The sequence below is a fragment of the Cupressus sempervirens genome, chromosome 2 (genome assembly GCF_028749045.1).
Source record: "Cupressus sempervirens isolate cs-2001-9-10 chromosome 2, ASM2874904v1, whole genome shotgun sequence".
NCBI classification, from domain to species: Eukaryota; Viridiplantae; Streptophyta; class Pinopsida; order Cupressales; family Cupressaceae; genus Cupressus; species Cupressus sempervirens.
This window is the reverse complement of record NC_143119.1, coordinates 318,826,859-318,849,232: the sequence shown is the minus strand read 5'-3', so window position 1 is coordinate 318,849,232 and position 22,374 is coordinate 318,826,859. Positions and strand designations below refer to the sequence as shown.

The 22,374-nt window shown below is 37.0% G+C and overlaps 1 protein-coding gene across 4 annotated transcripts in view; it reads left to right on the top strand.

Annotated features, from left to right (window-relative positions):
• Window positions 1–22,374, top strand: part of LOC149572385 (protein IQ-DOMAIN 5-like) — a 90,932-nt gene that overhangs the window by 52,823 nt on the left and 15,735 nt on the right. For 3 of the 4 annotated variants that reach the window (XM_089813563.1, XM_089813561.1, XM_089813562.1), the window contains exon 3: window positions 502–753. In XM_089813563.1, coding sequence (XP_089669689.1) covers window positions 502–753 — 252 coding nt within the window. The remainder of the gene's footprint in view (window positions 1–501; window positions 754–22,374) is intronic. The other variant, XM_089813564.1, reaches the window with a different exon arrangement.

The following is a 22,374-nucleotide window of genomic DNA, read 5'->3' as shown; positions in this document are numbered from 1 at the left end:
AGCAGCACCTAGGGCACTTAATGCTAAGTGTTCCTTTCATTTTCATGAGAGATGGGTTCTTCTGAACCACTAGTAATGAAAAATAGATCAACGAGTTTGACTCGAAAACTACACAATTGAATCCTGATAGCAATATCACAATAAGGAATAAATATTTATTTTTAGAAAGTATATCATCTAATTTATCAAACTGAAAAGTTGGTACTAATGGTTGAAGAATCATATCTGCTATTTTCCTCTGAATATGTTTACATGCAAGCATCACATTGCCTTTGGTCAGCAGATTTTAATACTTATTTTATAAATGGATTATCATTTTGTAAAAGAGTGAATCTATCAGTATACCGGATGCAGTTACTAGGTTCAATTTCTCTTATAATGTTAAAAGTGAGCACTGTTGCTTGGAGTTTTACTTGGTTTGTTTATTAGTTGCAATACTTGGATGTGTGCTGCACATTGCCTCTGGTTACTAGATTTAAAATACATTTCCTTTTTTGGCAGAAAAATAAGCCATCTGACATGCCAGAACAGGTCAACTGTTCAAGTGAACAAGATGAAGTGTGTGTAGATGTGGAAAGCAGCCAAAATTGGTCTGGCATCTCTCCTGTGCCAAGTGCCAATTCAGGTTCAAATGCAGCTCCTGTCCATGCATCAGCTGTTGATCAAATAGCATATACTAATGATCGTTTTAAAGGGTCTGCAAGAGAGGAGTCTGCTGCTATTTACATTCAAACTGCATTTCGTGGTCTTTTGGTATGTTCTTTTAAATAAGCCTAGATGTCAATAAACCTCTCACTTTAGTTGGCAATATTTGTGTCACTGTGATGAGTATTCTGGCAATTATTTTTTTCTGAGAACTTCTAATAGTGCAAGCTAGTTTTGTGGATTTAATGGAAAACTTTATGCAGTAAATTCTTATCTTCCATCCTTTGTGAGTATCTCATATGAAAATATGTGGTCTTTTGACTAATTGCATATTCATTTATTTTCAGTAAAGTCTTATTTTCCTTTCAAGTTAGGACTGAAAAGTCAAAGAAAGAGTGCTTAAATTTGATAAATATCAATTAATGGAGAGGTAATTGACTATTGATGGTATATTATATCAGCTTGAATACCTTCGGCCAACTTATACCAATTTGTTGCTGCCCTTCTTTTTAAGATATTTCTGTTTTAGATTACGGTAAAAACAGGTTTTGAAGGGGCCCCGAAACCCTTTAACAAAAACAAGAAAGATATGCAATTAAGACCACCAGGAACAGTCCTGAAACCTACTGAGAAGTAGAATGAAGATTAGGTTTTACAGGGACCTGAAACCACTATCAAAGTCCAATAAAAGTACCTAGGCTTTACAAGGTCCTGGAACCTACAATAAAGATTTACCACAAAACAGAACTAGAACCAGAATCCAGAACCAAAAACATAGACCAGCAAAAGGACCTATACATAAACAGAAACAACACAGAAGACCCAAAGCTACTATTGCAGTTCCGTAATCATCTTGACAGCCTCCTTCCCGATCATAACAGTGTTCTGAATGGAGTTGGCAGCCGAAGTCGCAGCAGCTTGCAAGGCTTTCTTCCTCGAACTCTACCTTGTCCTCTTACTCAGGCCCTCCGAAGAAATGGTCTCTTCATTAACTCTTTTTCCAAGGCTAGCTGCAGCGGCACAAATGCTTGATGTTACCTACTCCATTATTGTACCACTTTCCTTGATGAGCATTCTGAGATTTAACTCATAATCTTTAAGTTTTTTAGGGATATCTCCCATTTGCACCTCCAAGTGATTAATTGTGGCCTGATCAGCATCTTGGTTGTGTTGCATTATTTCCACTTTCTTCTTTAGCCCCATAATTTCGTTATAGATCCAAGAATCAACTTGGAGAATAGAGTCTGCTTTGAGCTTAGCAGAGTGTAAGAAGGAAAGCTTGTTGTCCCTCTGCGGAGAGTCACAAATGTCATCAGTAGTCTCATGTAAAGGAGAACCAACCTTTTCCATTTGTTCCACCCTATCCATCTGGATCTCCTCTCTGTTCTCAACAAGGGCTTCATGCTGGACAAGGTGCTCCTTATGTTGTTCCTCAGTCTTCGTAACAGGAGTAGAAACCAAACCCATATGATCCAAATCCTTCATAATAATTGGGTCATCAGTCAAGTTATCTTTGTATTTAACACCCCCCCCCCGGACACAGTCTGTTTATCTTCATTGTCAGAGATGCTCTGTTCTGAGTTAACCTCTGAAGAATCCTCCTCTTTTTCTTTATCAAATTTTCCTTTTGTTTCCGGATATCCCTCCAAATTTGAGCTGAATTCCCCAACATCTGTCCCTTCCTCTTCCTCCACGATGCCCTTCTCAGAAACCTCAGAATTCTCCGACTCAGACTTAGTTTCAACAATATGTTTATGAGAACTAGAGGGTTTAGGTTTTACCTTTTCTTTCCCTTTAACATTCTCATCCATCTTACACTTCTTGGACTGGGCTCCTTTCTGATTATCAGAGGAAGGAGTCGAAGCAATGGACTTATTTTTACAAAAGCCCTCAATAAGGAGTATCAGACCTTCATATAAAATAGGTCGAGATTCCTTCTTCCTATGGGCAAATAAACTTTGAAGCAACAAAAAACGCAGATAGAAAGGGAAAGAAATTCTATCCTTGTATCTAAAATGGTTGAGGAAAACAAAATGGAATTTGTGAACTCTTTTGTTCCTACCATCCAGAATAAAGTACTCACGAATGCAGCTAAGCACATCACGCCAAATACCATTAATCTGCTCCACATCAAAGAAGTCTCCACTCTTTTTCAATTGCTTCTCCTCATCATCCGTCTTCGAAAATTTTTTATAGGCCGCATTGGAGATACTAGTCTGTTTTGAGAACTTTATGCCATGCGTGGGGAGCCCCGTGACCTCGGCAATGAAATCCTCAGTAAGCTTCACAGTAACACCATGGAGAGTGACTCTGTCATCAGCCCAATTTTTAAAGAAAGCGGTAGTGATGTGGGGTTTAAAGCCATGAAAACACTCCAGATAACTAACCACCTTCCCTTTCTGAAGAATCTTCCAAACATCCTGACGAGCCTTCCAATCATCACATTTTTTGGGTTCTTGTTTCCACGACTCACCCCCCATTCTACCAAGCAAACACAAAACTAGGAACACCCAAATATAGAACGCAGAGAGGTTGAAAGGGAACCAATTTTTGGCTGTATGATTAGGAGGTCGCCTTTTAGAAGATACATGCTGAGACCACATTACATTCACATTGCTATACCTCCTCGGGAAAGGTAATCTGACAGCCGTAAGGCCACTCCACCAAATCATTAAATTGCTAATCCAAACAAATCTTTCCCACTTCAGAATGAATGGCTTCATAATTAATAATCGTTTTAAGATCAGCATGCTTTTTTAATTCCTCATGCCACCTCACCTTATGCCCCGTTTGAACAACACAGTTGGCTATCCAGTCAGCAACACCATTGGCCTCGCGGTAAGTATGGGAAATGAACACCTTTTCAAATTTTTGAATTAAGGTTTTGATTTCCATAACCGTAGCTTCAATAGACCAAGAGGTTACATTTTTATTATTTAGGGTATTTATAATGTTCAAAGAATCACCTTCCAACCATAAGTTGGAATAACCAACTCGACAGCTAGCTTAATAGTATAGAGGGCAGCAGTAGCTTCAGCAATGTGGCTATTAGATTTACCAATAGGGATAGTGATAGCGTCAATAACATTACCCACTTCATCTCTCAAGAACCCTCCACAACCCGCTCTTCCCGGGTTTCCCTTTGCAGCCCCATCAAAGTTCCCTTTGATCCATCCAAGAGGAGGCACCTTCCATTTTATACTCAATCTTGGATTATCAGTTTTCAGATTGGACCTTTCAGATCGTAAAGGGTTCTCAAAATGGAAAGTTTGCTCAGAAATTCTCTGGGATTTAAAGTTCTCCTTGATGGCTCTAATGATATTCTGACCAAGCACCCATCCCAGAAGATCTTTACTCCTAAAAATACGATTATTTCTTTCTTTCCAGATTCCCCACTAGAGGTGAGGGAGAGTAAGTTTCCAAAGAAAAAGAGTATCAGGATCCTTAGAGGGGCATAGCCAGCTTCTAAAAGAGAGCTCCACATTGTTTTGATGGACCCATGTTATACCCCAGAAGTTAAGAATCTCAGTCCAGACCTGCTAGGTGTAGGAGCAATTCAAAAACATATGGTCTCTATCTTCAAAACCATTTTTGCATAAAATACACTTGTTAACAACATTAATACCTCTTTTTTGCAAATTATCTAGGGTCAGAATTTTATTTTGAAGCAGAATCCAAAAGAAGATATTAATTTTGGGAATGAGACCCTTAATCCGGGCATGAGACCAAAGAGGTTGACTTCCCTTATCCTTAGAGGCGAATATAGAAGAGACTTTAAAATGGCCACTAGGGTTGGCATGCCAAATAACCTCATCCTCAAGATTAGGATAAAGAGAAACAGCATTGAGAGATAATTGTATATTGCTGAAGCCTTGATCCACATCAGTTAAATTCACCCAGGAATCATTCTGCCAATAATGACAAACAAATATGCCAAATCTCTGCTTGCCTCGGTCAACAAGATCATTGCCAAGGAAATCTTCAGACAAGGGATGATCGATTAACCATACATCTTCCCAAAATTTCACCTGTAGCCCCTTACCAATTTTCCATGAACACCCTTTTCCTAAAGTTTTCTTGGTCCCCTGAACAGCTCCCCATATAGAGGAAGGATGAAAAAATCAGGAGCAGAGAAGAAATCAGGAAGGGATTTAGCATTGAAGAGGTACTTATGTTTCCATATGGTGCTCCACTCTTTGTTGTCATGAAAGACTCTCCAACCTTGTTTTGCTAAAAGAGCATCATTCATGTATCTGATTTTCCTGATTCCTAATCCCCCTCCTCTTAATGGTTTATGTAATATCCTCCCCTGATTTGAACTTTGACTTGTAGAAATTTAACTTAAGGATATTGTCAAACACTTTGTATGCAAACTCATAAAGCTGATTTCCTCAATAAATTGCTTTCCAATGAGTAGATTTACGAATAACTATGAAGTGACATTAAAATGCATAATACACATCATAACATTTTCACAAACACTTGGCACACATTCAACAGTATATGAAAAATCTGGAAACTCTTTCAATCTGCTGATAAAGGGTGATTTTTAAATGTAGATGTGCACTTACAGCTGCCTTAAAGGCTGCAACAACTATTCAGACTTGTATTCAACAATTATTATGCAAAGTATCAAAATTTGACAGAAGAAACCTGAAATTAATTGCCGTAGTTTTTTGCAGATGTAGTCGGCAGCCCTCCAAACTTCTAATCAGCCGGAAAAACAAGTAAACTTGATACCAACACTGTTCACGCCGTACTGTAGCAAAATACTGTTCATGCCGACTGTAGCAAAATACTGTTCATGCGGCACTATAGCAATAACTAACTTCAGATCTGCATTTCAAACCCTTGTAAATTTCTTTATGCGAACGCCCCCAAATGAAACCTAGTGTGTTTCCTGAAGTGAAAACACCCTTGATCCTCTTGACTGTGTCTTCCAACAGCGAAGAGAATGCTAGCAAAAAGGGATTCCGTCCTCCAAGCCCGATAATCAGATATCCAGCAACATAACATTAATCTTCATCCAAGCATACAAAAAAAAAACTCTTCCATTTCTTTTATAGTGTTCTCACAAGAGCTCAATCCTTCGTTTTCTCCATGTGGGATAAAACATAACTCCCTTTATGTACCTTATGTCTCCAATGTGTTATAAAAATAAAGGGAACTCTTTTAATTTAAATATTTCCCACAAACTATAGTCTATGTATTAATAAAGTTAAATATTTAAATTTAACTTTATAAAATGGCTTTATCAATGCATAACAAATCTTATCAATGATAAATAAGTCTTCCTGTCGATTTTAAACAATTACCATCGACATACCACTGTGACTGAATGTCCGGCCATGTCCAAGATGACTTACTATAAATAGTAAGTATGCCCAAAGTTGCCTCAGAACCCCTCAGAAAGACCTGCAACTGAAACTGTCTAGGCCAAATGGCCTCTAAGCCCCTTTAATGTCCTAGTTAGCCTACGGGACTGTGGGGAAATAGGCTAACGACAACATCATGCTATGAATGCTAGAAAGGGGACATTACAGTTTACAAATATTATCCCAAGCAATTAAGGGCATTCTCCTTTTCTCCTCAGAACCAGTCCAAAGGAAATTTCTTTGAATTTTTTCAATAGACTCAGCAAATTTAGTAGGGATTCTAAAGAGACTTAAAGCATAAGTAGGTATGCTTTGAAGACAGGCTTTGAGAAGAGTTAACTTACCTGCCTGGCTTAAAAGATTCCCTTTCCATCCTGCAAGTTTCTTATTGAATTTGTTAATTAGATCTTCCCAGAAGGAATCAGGGATCTTCAGACCTAGAGGGAGACCTAAGTAAGAAGAGGGGAGGGATCCTATAGAACATCCAAGGATTTTGGCAATTTTATTTTGTCTCTGGATAGGGGTATTAATAAAGTACACAACACTTTATTCCAATTAACCAACTGACCAAAGGCAGAGGAATATAAGTTGATAGCTTGCTTCAAATTTCTGGCTTCCTTAACTTCCGCCTTACCCAAGAAGATGGTATCATCAAAAAATTGGACATAGAGCAAACAAGGGGATGGGAGGAAGGTTGTAAACCCTTAATGAAGCCTCTTTGGACCAAATCCCCAATATGCCTCCCCAAGCAATCAGCCATGATAACAAAAAGGATAGGAGATAAAGGATCACCTTGTCTCAAACCCCGAGAGGGATAAAAGAACAGAGATGAGCTTCCATTAACCAGAACAACGATAGAAGAGGTAGAGATCAATTGATGAATAAAACCAACAACCTAGTGATTAAAACCGAAAGCAGAAATTTTTTTAAAGAGGAAAGACCAATCAACTCTGTCATAGGCCTTAGCAATATCCACTTTCATAATGAACCCCTGATTGTTCGAACAAGATAAGGAATGAATATTCTTGTGAAGGGAGATGATAGAGTTAAGGATCTGCCTACCTGGGATGAAGCCATTTTGTTGATCAGCAATAATCAAAAGGAACACTTGGATAAGTCTGGAGGTGAGAACTTTGGAAATAATTTTATAGAAAGAATTACAAAGGCTGATCGGTCTGAAAAGATTAGGGGAATCAGCACCAATTTTCTTAGGGATCAGACACAGAAAGGTGGAGTTGACTTCCTTAAGCATCTGTTTGGCTCCATAGAATTCCTTCACAACATCACAAACATCTTTGACCATGAATTTTCAAAGTTTTTCGAAAAAAAAATGGGAAAACCATCAGGCCCAAGAGCTTTATCTCCTCCCAAGGCGCTGACAGCTTTGAAAATTTCATCATCCTTAGGTATAGAACTTAACATTTTATTCTGTTCCTTCGAAACCAGAGGAGGAATCACTCTTAGGATTTGTGCCTGACTCTCCAAATTTATGTTATGATCGGCTGTCAGAAAAAAGTCACCATTTCTTCCATGATGGCATTGTCCTCTGTTATCTTCAAATCTCCCTTTTTAAGGTGTGAAATGTGACTTTTAGCCCTATGTTTAAGAGTAGAGAGATGGAAAAATTTTGTGTTTTTATCACCTTCACTTAACCATAACAGCCTTGACCTTTGCCTCCAGTAGATTTCTTCTTTAGTGATGATGTCATGATATTGAGCCAATTTTTCATTTTCTTCAATGAGGTGATCAGAAATATAACCATCCTTCTGAATTTTTTCCTGGGTTATGAGAATTTCCTCCATTACAGTTTTGTTCTCAAAGATGTTCCCAAAACTGTTCTTGTTCCAAGTTTTAACTTCCCTTTTAACATTCTTGAGCTTAGTAGCAACTCTATAAAGGGCCGTTCCTTCAATATCAATACTACACCATTCTTCCAATTTACTTTCAAACTGAGGGTGTTGCAGCCACATCTTCTCAAATCTAAAAGGAAAATTCTTCTTGAAATTAATCTTAGCAGCAAAAAATATGAGGGGGAAATGATCCGATCCAATTTTTTGACTGGCTTCCAACTTACACTTGAAATCTTTAGTCCAATCTGGAGAAATAAGAGCACGGTCGAGCCTGGCCTGAATACATTCATTGCCAACTCTCTTATCGCTCCAGGTAAACTGAATTCCATGGAGGTCCATATCCATTAAGCCCTCTCTATTTATAAATTCTAGTAAATCCAATTTCCCTTCCAACTGGGTGGCATTACCTCCCATTTTTTCATGATCATACAGAGGCACATTGAAGTCTCCCATTATTATCCATCTTCCAAAATAGTCCTTACTTTTAAAATTGGACACGGTCTCCCAGACCTTTTTCCTTAGATGCTTAGTGTTGGGAGCGTAGATATTCACCATATACCATCCATCCTTCTGGACAACATTAGTAATTTTGGCTATCATAAGATGTTTGCTTGCAATCAGGATAGATCCAGAGTAATTATTATTCCATAACATCAGAGTTCCCCCTGATGCACCTTCTGAATTGCTGACATTTATAGAATAATTTTTAAAGGCTTTAATTTGTTCCACCTTCTCTTTACTCATCTTAGTTTCTTGTAACAAGAGAAAATCAGGCTTTTGTTCTCTAACAAAATTCCTAACAATATCCAGTTTGTGAATGCTATTCATCCCCCTAATATTCCAAGTTATGATTTTCATATCTTACTTTTTAGGGGTGAAGTCCAGAATAGTTGCCTACCTACCATCAGCAATATTCTACATACTTTCTAATTCTCTGGTTTTCTTACTGGGTTTTCTTCCATGTTTGTCCAGGGAACCAACATCCGGTTTCACCTTAGGAAGCTGATCCGCTCTTTTTCCAGAATTGTTCAGAGTACAAGCAAGAGGATTCTTCTTAGATTGCTGTTCAATTTTGCTACTTCTAGTTTCTACTCCCTTTGTTTATCTTATTTTCAGTCTTTTTTCTTTGATTTAAAATATGCTTTGAGTTTTCTCCAAAGACTTTCACAACTTCTAGGGAAAGAGACTCATCCAAAGGAAAGTCAACATCAGCCTGAGAAGACACTTGGATCTCCCTAGCCTGAGAAGAAAGAATATCTTCCTCCTCAGGAATATTTCCGTCATCAACCAAGATTTGACCTTCCTCTAGCTCAATTTTGTCCTCCATATTTCTCCAACCATCTTCTATCCTCTGATAGATAACAATTTGTTTAGAAAGATTTGTCCGCTCCTTTGTTCTTTGTACAGGTTCTGAGGAATCAGTATTCAAACCATGTCCTTCTATCTCTAAGATATCAATCTCAGATGAGGGTACATTCCCCACCTCAACCTGTGGAGCATTAAAATCTTCGATTGAAGGTTCATTTCCCATCTCAACATTAGGATCAATAGAATCATCATTATTCTTTTGCACTTGTCTAGGAACAACTTTGGGTTTCCAAACTTTCTTTTGGTGAACCTTGGGCTTTTTCCCTTCCGAAACACTGCTTGGAAGCTTTTTACTCTTTGAGGGACAATTTCTAACCAGATGACCCTGTTTCTTGCAAGCATAACAAGAGTTAGGTAGATCTTCAAAAGGAATCTCTTGAGATTTTTTACCTAGCTTGGATATAAGTTCCACCTTATCAGGAAGATGATTCAAGTCAGCCACTTTAACAAAGATTCTGGCACAATGAAGTTTGGTTCTAGAAGCCGTAGCACTGTCCAATGCCACAAGTTCACCAAAGAAGCTGGCAATACCTTTAAAAATATCCTCATGCCAAAATTCAAGAGGGAGACCAAGAAGTCTAGCCCAAATGGGAGTGGTTAAGAAAAAAGAATTAGAGAGATCCATGTTGGGCTCCCATTTTTTAATAGTTAGAGAACTTTTACCAAAAGACCACGGTCCACCACAAAGAACCAAATTCAGGTCTTCCTTGCAGTCGAAGAAAAAAGAGAAGAAACCATTCGACATAGGTGTAATATCTACCTCTCCTCGAATAACCCATTTCCTCTTAACCATATTTCTAAGAGATTCTAGATCTGGTCTTGCCCCTAGAAATTTACCTACTAAGGTGAAATCCATGGAAGACACAGAAAAATCGACTAAAGGATCAGGGATAAAAACTTGAAACTCACCTTTCTCCCAGCAAGACTTAGCGGTCATCGGCGGGAAAAGAGATTTACCAGTAGGTTTCTTGCCAAACAGAGAAGACCAAATCCTACATTCTGAGAACCCTTCTTTCAGCCCTTCGGAGGACTTTTCCTTGTTGGGTTCAACAATATCTTTCTCCTTCTTGAGATTCTGTCCCGACCCTTGAAAAGCGGAGGAATCCAAAGGGGGGACACGGACCCCACCGAAAGGATCAGATTCGTGCAAAGATTTTCCAGCAGAAACACACAAAAGCTTCCCATCATCCACATGGACCCGAGGTTCCGAATCATCCTTCTCAACACCCCCTACCGTTCCTCTTGGGTTTGTACCTCCTGCCAGATTCTCCCCGACCAGTTTCCCGCCTACCTGCAAACCAACAGATTCAAAATCGCCCATCGCAGATTCCTCTAGGTGTTGTTGTTATATATATATTTAAATAATTTCTATTACTAACATTAGGCCTAAATAATTTGTGGATGTTCCTGGTAAAAGTGTTCACTCGTTTTATTTGATACAGACTGGCACTTTGGATTTAAAAAAAAAAATGATGGACATTGGACACCATATTAAGAGACAGAAAATGTGATGAACTCTACTGTTTCAACCTCTACCAATCTGAAATTGACTGTGTTTGGATATTTTTAAAAGGTTTTTGTATTTTTTTGTTTTTATGATATATATATATATATATTTGAATTTTGAAGATAATTGACAATAAGAACTATGCTTGCATAAAATAAATCTGAAACTAACTTGCAAACTACAACCAGAAAATGCTTTCTTATTGCTTGACAGATATATACAATACAAGGAAATGCATTATCAAATTCTGAAAATTATGTTGCAGCTAAAAGGAAACCCTGGAACCAATTGCACCACCTTGTAACTGATAAGTAATCTTCTCAGAATTTGTGGAACCACCTATATACTGCTGGACTTCAAAATCTGGGCAAAGATTGAACACAAACCCTATGCGTTTTGACCTAGAAACTCCACGCCAACCTTGTAACTGATAAGTAATCTTCTCAAAATGTGTGGAACCGCCTATATACTGCTGGACTTCCAAATCTGGGCAAAGATTGAACACAAACCTTATGCGTTTTGACCTAGAAACTCCATGCAATCTAAAAGACAAAATAACACTCTAGTCCACTTGGATCCCTATTAGCATATTATGATGTTTATTTAATGGTCATCTTAGTTAGTCTTTAGATTATTAGGTAGTTTCTATTATTGTCTTTAGTTCACGATTGTTTCTTTTAGAAACATCGTCTTTGTAAATCTACATGAGGAGCTTTCATCTCCTTTATTTAATACAACTACAACAACATCGATTTACCCTAACATGGCACCATAGCTGGTTGATGGGATATCATAAAATTTGGCATTTTTTAAAAAGAAAAATACGAGCCTCTTTTGATTTGGAATACTTTCCAATTTTCTTTTTTGACTTTTTGAAATAAAATATCGTTAGAGGTATTTTATGAAATTTGTGATTTGTCTTCGTAGATTTGTTTTGAAAATCGTGAGCCTAGTTGAGGGTTTTGATTGCACGATTTCTTGGTTTGAGAAAAATTCTGTGATTCTCGAAGCTTGCATGTACTTGCATGTGCTATATTACCATATGAAGTTTTGTATTTTGACGAACGAAGGTTTTTCCGATGGGTTTTCATTTGAGTTACCATGGTTCATACCCTTGGTACGAGCAGATGTTTGAACTAGTTAGAAGTTTGGGTCTAGTTCAATGTTTGGTCTAGGTAGGGTGTGAAAAGCTGGTTTGAAACAAGTTTGAACTTGGGTGGACGATTGCAGTAATTGTCAAGCCAAGTTCAAACCACGTTTGAACATCATTTATGGTCCCTACGGATGACAATAAAGTGTTTTGTTTGCAAAATTTAATGAGTATTTGATGTCCACAACCCTAAAAGGTTGTTATGAAATGCTTTTGGTGGCCTCTCATTGTCACTTTTTCTTTTTTCAAACAGGTTATTTTCTCTTAAGCAAGAACAAATAGGCGGTTGAGCAAGAGCTCGGTTGCGGAAGGAGTTCAAAGATTGATTTGTGGGTGTTCTTCAAGTGTTTGGGCCTCATTCCTACACATTTGCAAGCTTACAATGGCTGGAAAAGGTAAGTTCTTGTCCATTTGCTTTTGCTTTTGTTCTAGTTTTTTTTTTTTTTTTTCCATTTCTCTTTCATTCTTTATAAGATCTTTCTGTTTTTTTTCTTCAGGATTTTCATTTTCTTGCATATAAATTATAAAATAAACATGAATCTAATTTGTAGCCAAAGGAAAAGGAACCGCAATGGCATCTACCTCTTCATTAGTAGGCAATACCAAACAAAGAATAGAAACCCTCAATGGAAGTATGTAGATACCCATTCCAGGAGGTGGTGCATTCCATTGAAGCTGTCGAGGTTGTGGTGTAGAAAGAAATAGTTCTTATTATTGTGTGGTAGGGCATTTGTGTGGATACACTAGAGGAGTCGAGAAATGCCTTGGCAAAAAAGGTGCATCTAAACCAAATGAAACCTTGTTAAAATATATTGAAAAACATGAGGCAAAAGAAGAGAGAGGACGTAGGGAAACCAAACTTAGTAGCAATAAAAGTAAGAAAAGAGTAGAGGGAATGCAACACCCCCCTAGATGTTATAGTACAAGACCACCCTTGTTTGCTCTCCATTTTTGAAGGACATGTTGAGGGTTGCCAATGAACTCCAATAGGGTATTGTGGCCCCGGGTTTGAGAAAGTATGCACCACCATGTTGAATCAAGAGTTCTAGTTGATCGAAGATCAATTGAACCCCATAAAGGACTCATGGGTTGAGACAGGGGTGACAATTGTTTCAGATGGGTGGAAGGATTTTAGGAATTGTCCCTTGATCAATGTCTTTGCAATGTCCCCTAAAGGTGCAATGTTTCTGAAAGCAATGGATTGTGAGGGCCAAGTAAAAAATGGGCCATTTATTGCTAATCTCTATATTGTGGCGATTGAACAAGTGGGCGTTAGAAACGTTGCCCAAGTCATAGTGGACAACACAACGAATTGTAGAGCTACTGGTTTGTTGTTGAAGAGCGATATTAGCATCATGTTGAACACCTTGTGTGGTCCATTCACTCAATCTTATGTTACAAAAGATATTAACAAACCCAAAACCCTTTCCAAAATTTTGATGTACTTGCAAACCGGTTCTCGAACTTCAAACTTGGAACCGAACGAACTAGTAACTTTGGTTTTCATAAATCTTACCCTTAAAACATTTTTGCTAAGTTTTCATAATTTTTTTTCTTAAAAATTTATCTAATGGTTTTTTTATAATTTTTTCCCTCAGAAAATATGTGATTCTGCAATTTGCAAACTTGCATGGGATTCCTTTATTGGTTTTTTATTTTTTTCTAAAAAAGTATATGATAGGTTTTACCAGTTTTTCTAAAAAATGAAGCTTTGTATTTTTTGAGTCGTGTCTCGGATATTGTTGTCTGATTTTGATTTATTTTTTCAAATAAAAAATCATGTCTAGTTTTTCTGATTTTCCCCTTTAAAAATTGTGGCTTTTTGTAGTATGGATTTGGGGCATCATGCTCATCCGCAAAGTTTAGAGGTTTTGCTGATTTTTCCTCAAAATTGTGCTAGCTGTTCTTAGTGTTTGTCTCTGTCCCCAAGGAAGAGCAACTTCATTTATCAAACATTAGGTTAGATGTTTTCTGATGATTCTTGGTCAGATGTTTTTCTGATTTTGGGAGGGTTAGTGGCAGATACAATGGTGGGCTCTTGTCTCTTGTTGCAAAGCATTTTGAAGAAGGGGATGCCCTTCTCTATTCTTTTACAGATGGATTTTGGCTTCTTGGTCATTTACATTTTGCACATCCAAGGAGGGTCTTACCAACAACAAAATTATTTGAATAATTTGTGACCAAAAGATTGTTGGCAGTGGGCTAGCATCCCTCGTGAGGTGCGTGACACGGCTTAATTGTCTCCTATGGTTATACGAGATTATCGATTGTATTGGGCATTGATAGGTCGATCTTTTGGTTCAACAACCCTGACCATTCAAACAATTGGTATTAGAGTTTGGTCAAAGGTTCAAATCCACACAAGATGCAATGGGTGATGCTAGTAGGGTGGTTGTTGGTAGTGGGTCACTGTCCCTCATAGGGTTTTTGATAAGGCTTAACCGTCTCCTATGATTCTATAAGACTATTGGTTGTATTGGGTATTGACAGGTTGATCTTTTGATGCAACGACAACCCTGACCATTCTAACAAGGACAAAAATTAGACGATGACCATTAAGGGAGCATATTAGCATATTATAATGTTTCTTTAATGGTCATTGTAGTCTTTAGTTTATTAGGTAGTTTCAATTTCTATCTTTAGTTCATGATTGTTTCTTTTAAAAACATCATCTTTGTAAATCTAAATAAGGAGATTTCAATCTCCTCTATTTAATACAACGACAACATTGATTTACCATAACAATCCCAAGTGCAGAACTGTATAATGTCTATGTCGATACCAACTAGCTCCTGTAAAATCAACATCAGAATAAAGTTATTGTACAAACCAAATCAATACGAATAACAGGTGTTGTAAGAGGAGATAACTCAAAGAGAAGCAACTGAGAAGGCTGACAAAGTTTACTTCCCAAAACTACACAAAATGAATTGTCATTCCACTATCTAACACATGAGCAACTGAACCATGCATCCGAAAGAGGTCTTGCACAAGAGGATCAATAGTAAAAGTGTAGGCACTCCTTATTGTATAAACACCTAAAAACTCCTCAATGATCTTTGTCTCAAATAGCAATGCATTGGAAGGATCCAAAACCCTAAATAGAAGCTTGCCAAGAAAATCCTTAGACTTTTGTTGCTCAACACTTATCTCAACTTCATCATGCCACAAATAGTAAAGCCAACCAATTAGGTCCGCCCAAATCGCAATGCTAACCCTGTTGTCACTCAAGTCTTAACGAAAACTCGGCTCTCGTCTATGTGTTATGTGGAGATGTGAATCATAGAAGGTGTCCACAACACCACAACCATCTCCAATCCCTGCTAGGGTCTCATGGATTTGCTCTCTCAACAAGTAATCATTGAAGATGGAGTCAAATACTTGCAAGTACTGCTTCCATCTAATGAAGATGGTGAACACCTATCCCATAGAGGATGATACAACCTCAAAGCTAATCTACATCGATGCATCATCAGATCCTCTATGTGTGGATAAAAAAGAAGTGACGTGCAGTCCTTATGTAATCACAATAAAAAGATCCCACCTCAGTCAATGGCTGATTGTCATAGTTTTGAATATAACCATCCTCATTTGACTCATTACTAACAACCCTTGCAGTGGATGTAACAACAAAAGAACCCAATGCAAAGTGTGGTTCTCTACTGATCTCAATAGATGTACTCATCTCATTGTATCAACTACATTTGTAACATGTGATAGGTGTAGCCACATCCTCCACCCACTCACAACCATAATCCATGGAGATAATATCCCCACCAATTGCTTCCATGGAAATTTGAAGTGTACTTGAAGATGGTGAAGATTGTGCCAAGCTCAACTCCATTATAAGCTCATCAATTTGTAACTTAGACTCTTGAAGGGCCAATTGAGTTCTTTTCAATAAGCCCATGGTAAACTCAAGCTTAGAGGTGAGCTAATCAACCTTCTCTTCCTTCCCCTTTAGAGCATAATAACAGATGCTATCAAGCATGAGATAAGATGATTTTACTAATGTCCAACAAGTGATTGCAAAGAGGGTCTACGAGATTAAATATGACGACAATGGGACAACCAACAACAAGAAGACCAAATAGTGCCCTAGGAAAGGAGCAAGCAAAGCTAGAACAAAGCAAGAACCTAACCAAAGGTCGGAAGCTGAAGAAATTAACAAACTAATCACTACTCGTTGCCAATAAGTAGTCCAAAACCAAGGGATATGGTCCGGGGTGAGAGGGAGCCATGGGTTGTTGTTGAGAACCGTTGGAAGTGGACAATTATCGTGTGTAACCCCTGCAAGGTCTCATGGACTTGGTATGTCCCAAAGTAGGGAAGTCTAGTGATTGCTTGGTGCCCTGAGCTGGAGAGATAGATGTGAAGAATGGATGAGATGATTGATCAGTAGTCTGTCTCAAAGGGTGTTAAAGTTGTAAGGTGTGGTCTCGAAGTCGCATGGCATCCTAGAGATAAAGCGCAAGACACCGCTGTCAATGTATTTGAAGAAGGACGAAAGGGATCGACACCCTCTAAATAAGCAAAAAAACCTCCCTCTAATCTCATAATATATGGGACAACAAAAAGTAAAGTGCGCCTTCATCTTTGCCTCCCCCATGTCAGAAAGGCACTAAATTTGATCCTCTATGTCAATTTGTTGTTTTGTCTAAATACAGAGTTGATGGGAGCCCATGAAAGAACCCAAAGAGATGCGAAGAGCATGCGTCCAACGTTAGGCAAGCTATGGAGGACACACAATGACCCCATTTCGAATATCCATATAGTGCTCTACATAATAGGCCATCCTTGGTCGAAGCCCCCCTTGGAGGTTAATCCATGTGATAATTTTCTACCTATAGAAATCTATCTTTACATGCCCATTCAACTCATGTTGGGAAGGGAGGAGATTAGCAGGGGCATCCAAGGAAACTAAAAGGGGGGAAGTTGGTTGATCTCAATCCCAATCGAGCTCATTAGAGTACAGGTCAAAGGATACTAGAAATGGGCTCAACTAGTGGAGCTGGCACCCACAACTCCTTCGAGGAGCAAAAGGCCAAGTAAGAGTATACATGACACCCTTTGCACTAAATTCTGGAAACCCCTAAGCCGATGGAGGAACTAAACTAAATCGAAGATGGCCCCGAGTTTAAAAGGATGAGCCCCAAACTCGGCCAAAATGATACTAGGAGTAGACCGATGACACCTAATGATGTGCCAAAGGAGAAGGGTCTCGACTCTCTCAATCAAAGCCCAACCCAACTCTAGGAGAGAGGGTCCCCAAAATACAAACTTGTAAAGCATGGTCGACCTAATCAAGGAATCCAAGAGAGACATCTTGGATGTGATGTCCTAAAAGTGATGTCGGAAACATTGTCTCTCAAGAAGAGAAAGGGAACCAAACCCCCTTTTGACCTTGGGCTGCATGGTAGGTCTCATACTGAAATGGGGTCCAAAGAACTTGACACCTAGGTACGAGTATGAGGATGAGGTCTCGATCTTCTTGCCTTGGAAAAAGAAATGAAGATGAGAGGCCTTCAAGAAATTGAAGACCACCATCCGAGTCTTACCCAAGTTAATCACTAGCTGCCGCAAATCACAAAAGGAGGCCAAACCATTCAGAAGCCACTGAAGACTCTTTGGAGGGGTTGTAATGTCCCCTTTTTGGGGAAGGTCATGATTGATACTTATTTAGTTAATCGTAATGCATATAAGTCTTAAGAATATGTCCATAATAATAATTGCAATTACCCAATCATATTATTATTTGGTTTATGGATGGATGGTATAGATGCTATCCAAGTTGGCCAGACACCAGCTATGGAGTCCCTCAAAGTTTATAGGTTCAAGTCCCCATCTTGAAGGTTTACGCATCGCTGAACCCTACACTCTATTGGGATATGATCCATTAGCTTGGATTTATACAAGCCCTTCCTAGGTAACACCATACTCCTAAAGTTATCTTTAATGCTTATGTTCAACCTTATTAGTTATTCCAGCTCATGATGGAAGTAGTGGCTATTAATCAAGTTGCCTAGATACCACTATCAGTGAATTCCCTCAAAGTTTACAGGTCTAAGTTCCTATCATGAAGGCCTACAAAATGCTGATGCCGACGTTATTTTGCGACAAATATCCATTGCTTGGAATTTAGACAAGCCCCTCCTTGGCAACACTTTGTTGAAGATGGCTTCAAGAGGCTCTCATATATCTCAAGTAATACAATGCATTGCTTGAAGGTATTAATTTAATTATATTACATAATTGAATAATTATATGTTGATAATTTAATTATCAATCATATATCTTATATAGAAAACACACTAATTATATTAATTAAAGAAATGTTATTTTATAAATTAATGTGTTATCCCTTTCCTAACTTTAATATTAACTATTCTTGCTAAAGACCCAACTGATTTGGTTACAAGTTAAAGCGATTATGAGGGGACATGTCAGATGTGACACGCCATTTCTCCACATATAAAACTAAGACTGCTTTTGTTGTGTTCAAAACATTGCTCAGGTCACACATTCCTTACTGAAGATACTTTGCAGGAAATAAAGTTCATCTGCTCACTGTTTCATGTGGATAGTACCTTTGGTACCTACATAGTGTTATTCATTTATATAGTATTACTTGCCTCCTGAATATATGTTCATTGGATTAATACATTAAAAGTCACTAAGATAAATAGTGATATTAAATTTATATTTCCTATTTAATACAAAAAATTGTTTTGAGTAAAAGTGATAAAAGTTTTATATATATATATATATATATATATATATATATATATATATATATATATATATATATAGTGCTATTGTTTGATATAAAAATTTAACACACTGCAGTGTTCCCTTCTTAGCCAAATAGTAGGTTTGAAAGATGGATATAGATTTCTGATTTTTCTATTATAATTGATATTACAATCTCATTACTGTAAATGATAATAATACTACAATAGTTATAAATATATGATCAATTTTCATATATATAAATATGTATATCATGTAGATATAATATATCTTAGAATCATATAAAATTCTTTATTTTGGTCTCCTTTTGAAGAAATCCCATAGTATCTATATTCTCCTTTATAATCATAATCCATTTAAAAGGTTACAACTCTTCATAATCACAATCCATGTGACAAGTCAACAACCCTTCATAATTACAACCCTATCAAAGAGTCACATCCTCTCATCATTGTTGTCTTTTGAAAAATCCACTTTCATATTTTCTTGACATTCTTTTCCTCTTCTATTAATCCTTAAATATCTCATCTTTTCCTCTTCTTTTTTCTCTCAAATGATCTCTCCTCTATTTTATATCTTAATTTGAAGGGGTCACATCTCTTTATTACATATCGCTTGAGTTCGTTATTTAGTTAATTATGTTATTCCATATTAGATTGTTATTTAACTTTTTTATTTGATGTCTATTGTCATTTATTATTAAATCCTATTTAGAAAAGTAACATACTTTATGCAATATTCTTTTTTGTAATTTATTTAATTTATTCATTGATTGTAATTTTTTTCATTATCTTATTATTTTAAATATTATTTATATTATAATAATAATATTTTATTATTATTCTTATTTTTTATATTTTAATATATGATTTTATTATCATTATGTATTTAGTATTGTTATATTATCTAGTTATCATTAAAATTCTATCTTAAAATGGGGACATGACTGCCCACCCTTCCTCAAATTGCTTGTCCTCAAGCAATTAGATGATTTCTTCTATTGATTCAAAATATGTATGTTGTTTAGTCCAAATTCTTAAATTGTTCTTGTGACTATGATTGCACCTCATCCAATCTTCGTTGGCTTTTCAAATTAGTTTCTCATATGAGTTATTTTCCTATATTCTCTTTTACCCTACAGGATGATAGGATCAAACTCTGATACCATTGTAATGTCCCCTTTTTGCGGAAGGTCATAATTTACACTTATTTAGTTACTTGTAATGCATATAAGTCTTAATAATATGTTTATAATAATAATTCTAGTAACCCAATCATATTATTATTTGGTTTATGGATGGATGATGTAGTTGTTATTCAAGTTGCCTCCACACCAACTATGGACTCCCTCAAAGTTTATAGGTCCAAGTCTGTATCTCAAAATTTTACAAATCACTGACCCCTACCCTCTATTGGGATATGGTTTATTAACTTGGATTTATACAAGCTCCCCCCTTGGTAATACCATACTCCTAAAGTAGCTTTAATGCTTATGTCCAACCTTATTAGTTGTTCCAACTCATGACAAAAGTAGTGAGTGTAATGTCCCCATTTTTAGCAAGTTCCTGTAGTTGGCCAAGTCAGTTCTCCCAGCGATGCTAGTGAGTTGATAGGGTGTTTTGGGGGTCTCAGTTATGGATTTACTATTTTTAGTAAGTCTATTTTTAGTAGTTTCTATTTTCGGAAGTGTAGTGGATGGCTTGGCAGTTGGTCGTCACCTGCAATTAATCAGATTCATAATTGCATGACCTCTTATTTAGCTATTATTCATTGAGTTGCATTATTATAATAATGTTTATATTATTATAATAATGACTTTAAGTGATATTTCTAAAAAGCAAGTTGAAAAGTGTCTAGTGTTGAGTTCTTTTGGGAAACTTCCATGATTTCTGAAGTGGAGTTTTATGGAAACTTCTGCCAATGAAAGCTTATAAATGAGAGCTCATTTCATATGGAAAAAGCATGCATTTGAATAAATATTTGATTTTGTGCCTTTGTGGCTTTTTCTTGGGTTCTTAACTGTATGCCCTTGCTGATGTATAAGGGTCTCTAAAGTTTCTAATGTTTGAAGTCATTGCTAATTTATAGTCATTTTGCTATCTAAATCTCCTATCTATGTTTCCTGTGTTTGGGAGATTTTTCGGGTAATTTCATTGCAAATTGTGCTGTTATAAACAATTTGCCGAGTCTCCCTACTGTATTACTGTGGCTAAGGAGACAAACATTCTAAAGGTTAATTGTTTGCTACTGATTGGCAATTGGAGAGAGTTCAATTTGGTAATAGTGGTAGCTGAGGGTGCAATTCTGGAAGCACGTGAGGTACTGGGTTTTAGCTTGGACACCAAATAAGCATTGCAAGTGGAGTGGGGCAATAACTACAGCCAGCTACATGCCATGTACACAGTCTGTAATAACGTTAGTAGCCTGTGGAATCAGATTGACATCAGACGTTCGTCTTTCTTGTTGCCATTTCTGATTGGGGCCAAAATTATCTATTGGAGCAGTGGACATTGAAGTCTGTGATTGTGTTTGGAGCTGGAGGTGGCAACCGTTGGACCTTGGAGCCACATTTGATACGTTCTGGACGTTCCCTTCAGACTGGTGGCATCTGTGGTTATATACAGCAATCAGAATGGTATCAGATGCAAGGGAATTCATGACTTGCGGCTGGAATTGGTAGTAAAGTTCTGCAATTAATGATCAGTGAGTTCCTGATAATGCACGTGGGGGTCTGAGGGTGTTTTTGGTGTGAAAGAAGAAAGGTTTTTCATCTCCCAGCATATACGATTGCAGATTGAGAGGTACTTGGCAGATATTTAGACCTACGGCTACATTATCAGCTCAACGATTAACATTTATGGGTCTGCGTTTCATTACGTTAAGGCCAGCGTTTGAAATTAGATGAACATTTCCTTTGTCTAGAAGGGGCAGCAACCAATTTGGAGGTTGAGATTGGCAAATACAACAGATTCTCATTTTGTGAAGTTGTATTTAATTAGTGGAAGCAATTTAATAGCCAGATTTTTTCTAATTAGCATATGTAATTCTGGAAATTCTGAAAGTAGTGTTTTCTTGACAAAGTTATTTCCTGCTTCCCTTATGTATTCTATTTGCATAAAATCAAATACACAAGTATCTATTCTGAAAAAATCAGAAACAAGAAAAACATTTTTCATTTTCAAATCGGCAAATTCGTGAAAGGCAAGTAAGGGTTTTTACAGTGTTAGCTTTAATGCTTATGTCCAACCTTATTAGTTATTCCAGCTCATGACAAAAGAAGTGAGTGTTAATCAAGTTGCCTGTATACCACTATTACTGGATTCCTTCAAAGTTTATAGGTCCAAGTCTGTATCATGAAGGTCTGCAGAATGCTGACCCCTACCTTATCTTGGGACAAAGATCCATTTCTTGGAATTTACACAAGCCCCTTCTTAGCCAAATAGTAGGATTGAAATGTAGATATATATTTCTGATTTTGCTATTATAATTGATATTACAATATAAAAATATGTATATCATATAGATATAATATATCTTAGAATCATATAAAATCATTTATTTCAGTTTCCTTTTTGAAGGAAGCTTATTGTATTTATATTTTCTTTTATAATCATAATTTATTTGAAATGTCACAACTCTTTATAATTACAAGCCATTTGAAAAGTCACAACCCTTCATAATTACAACCCTAACAAAAATTCACATCCTTTCATCATTGTTATCTTTTAA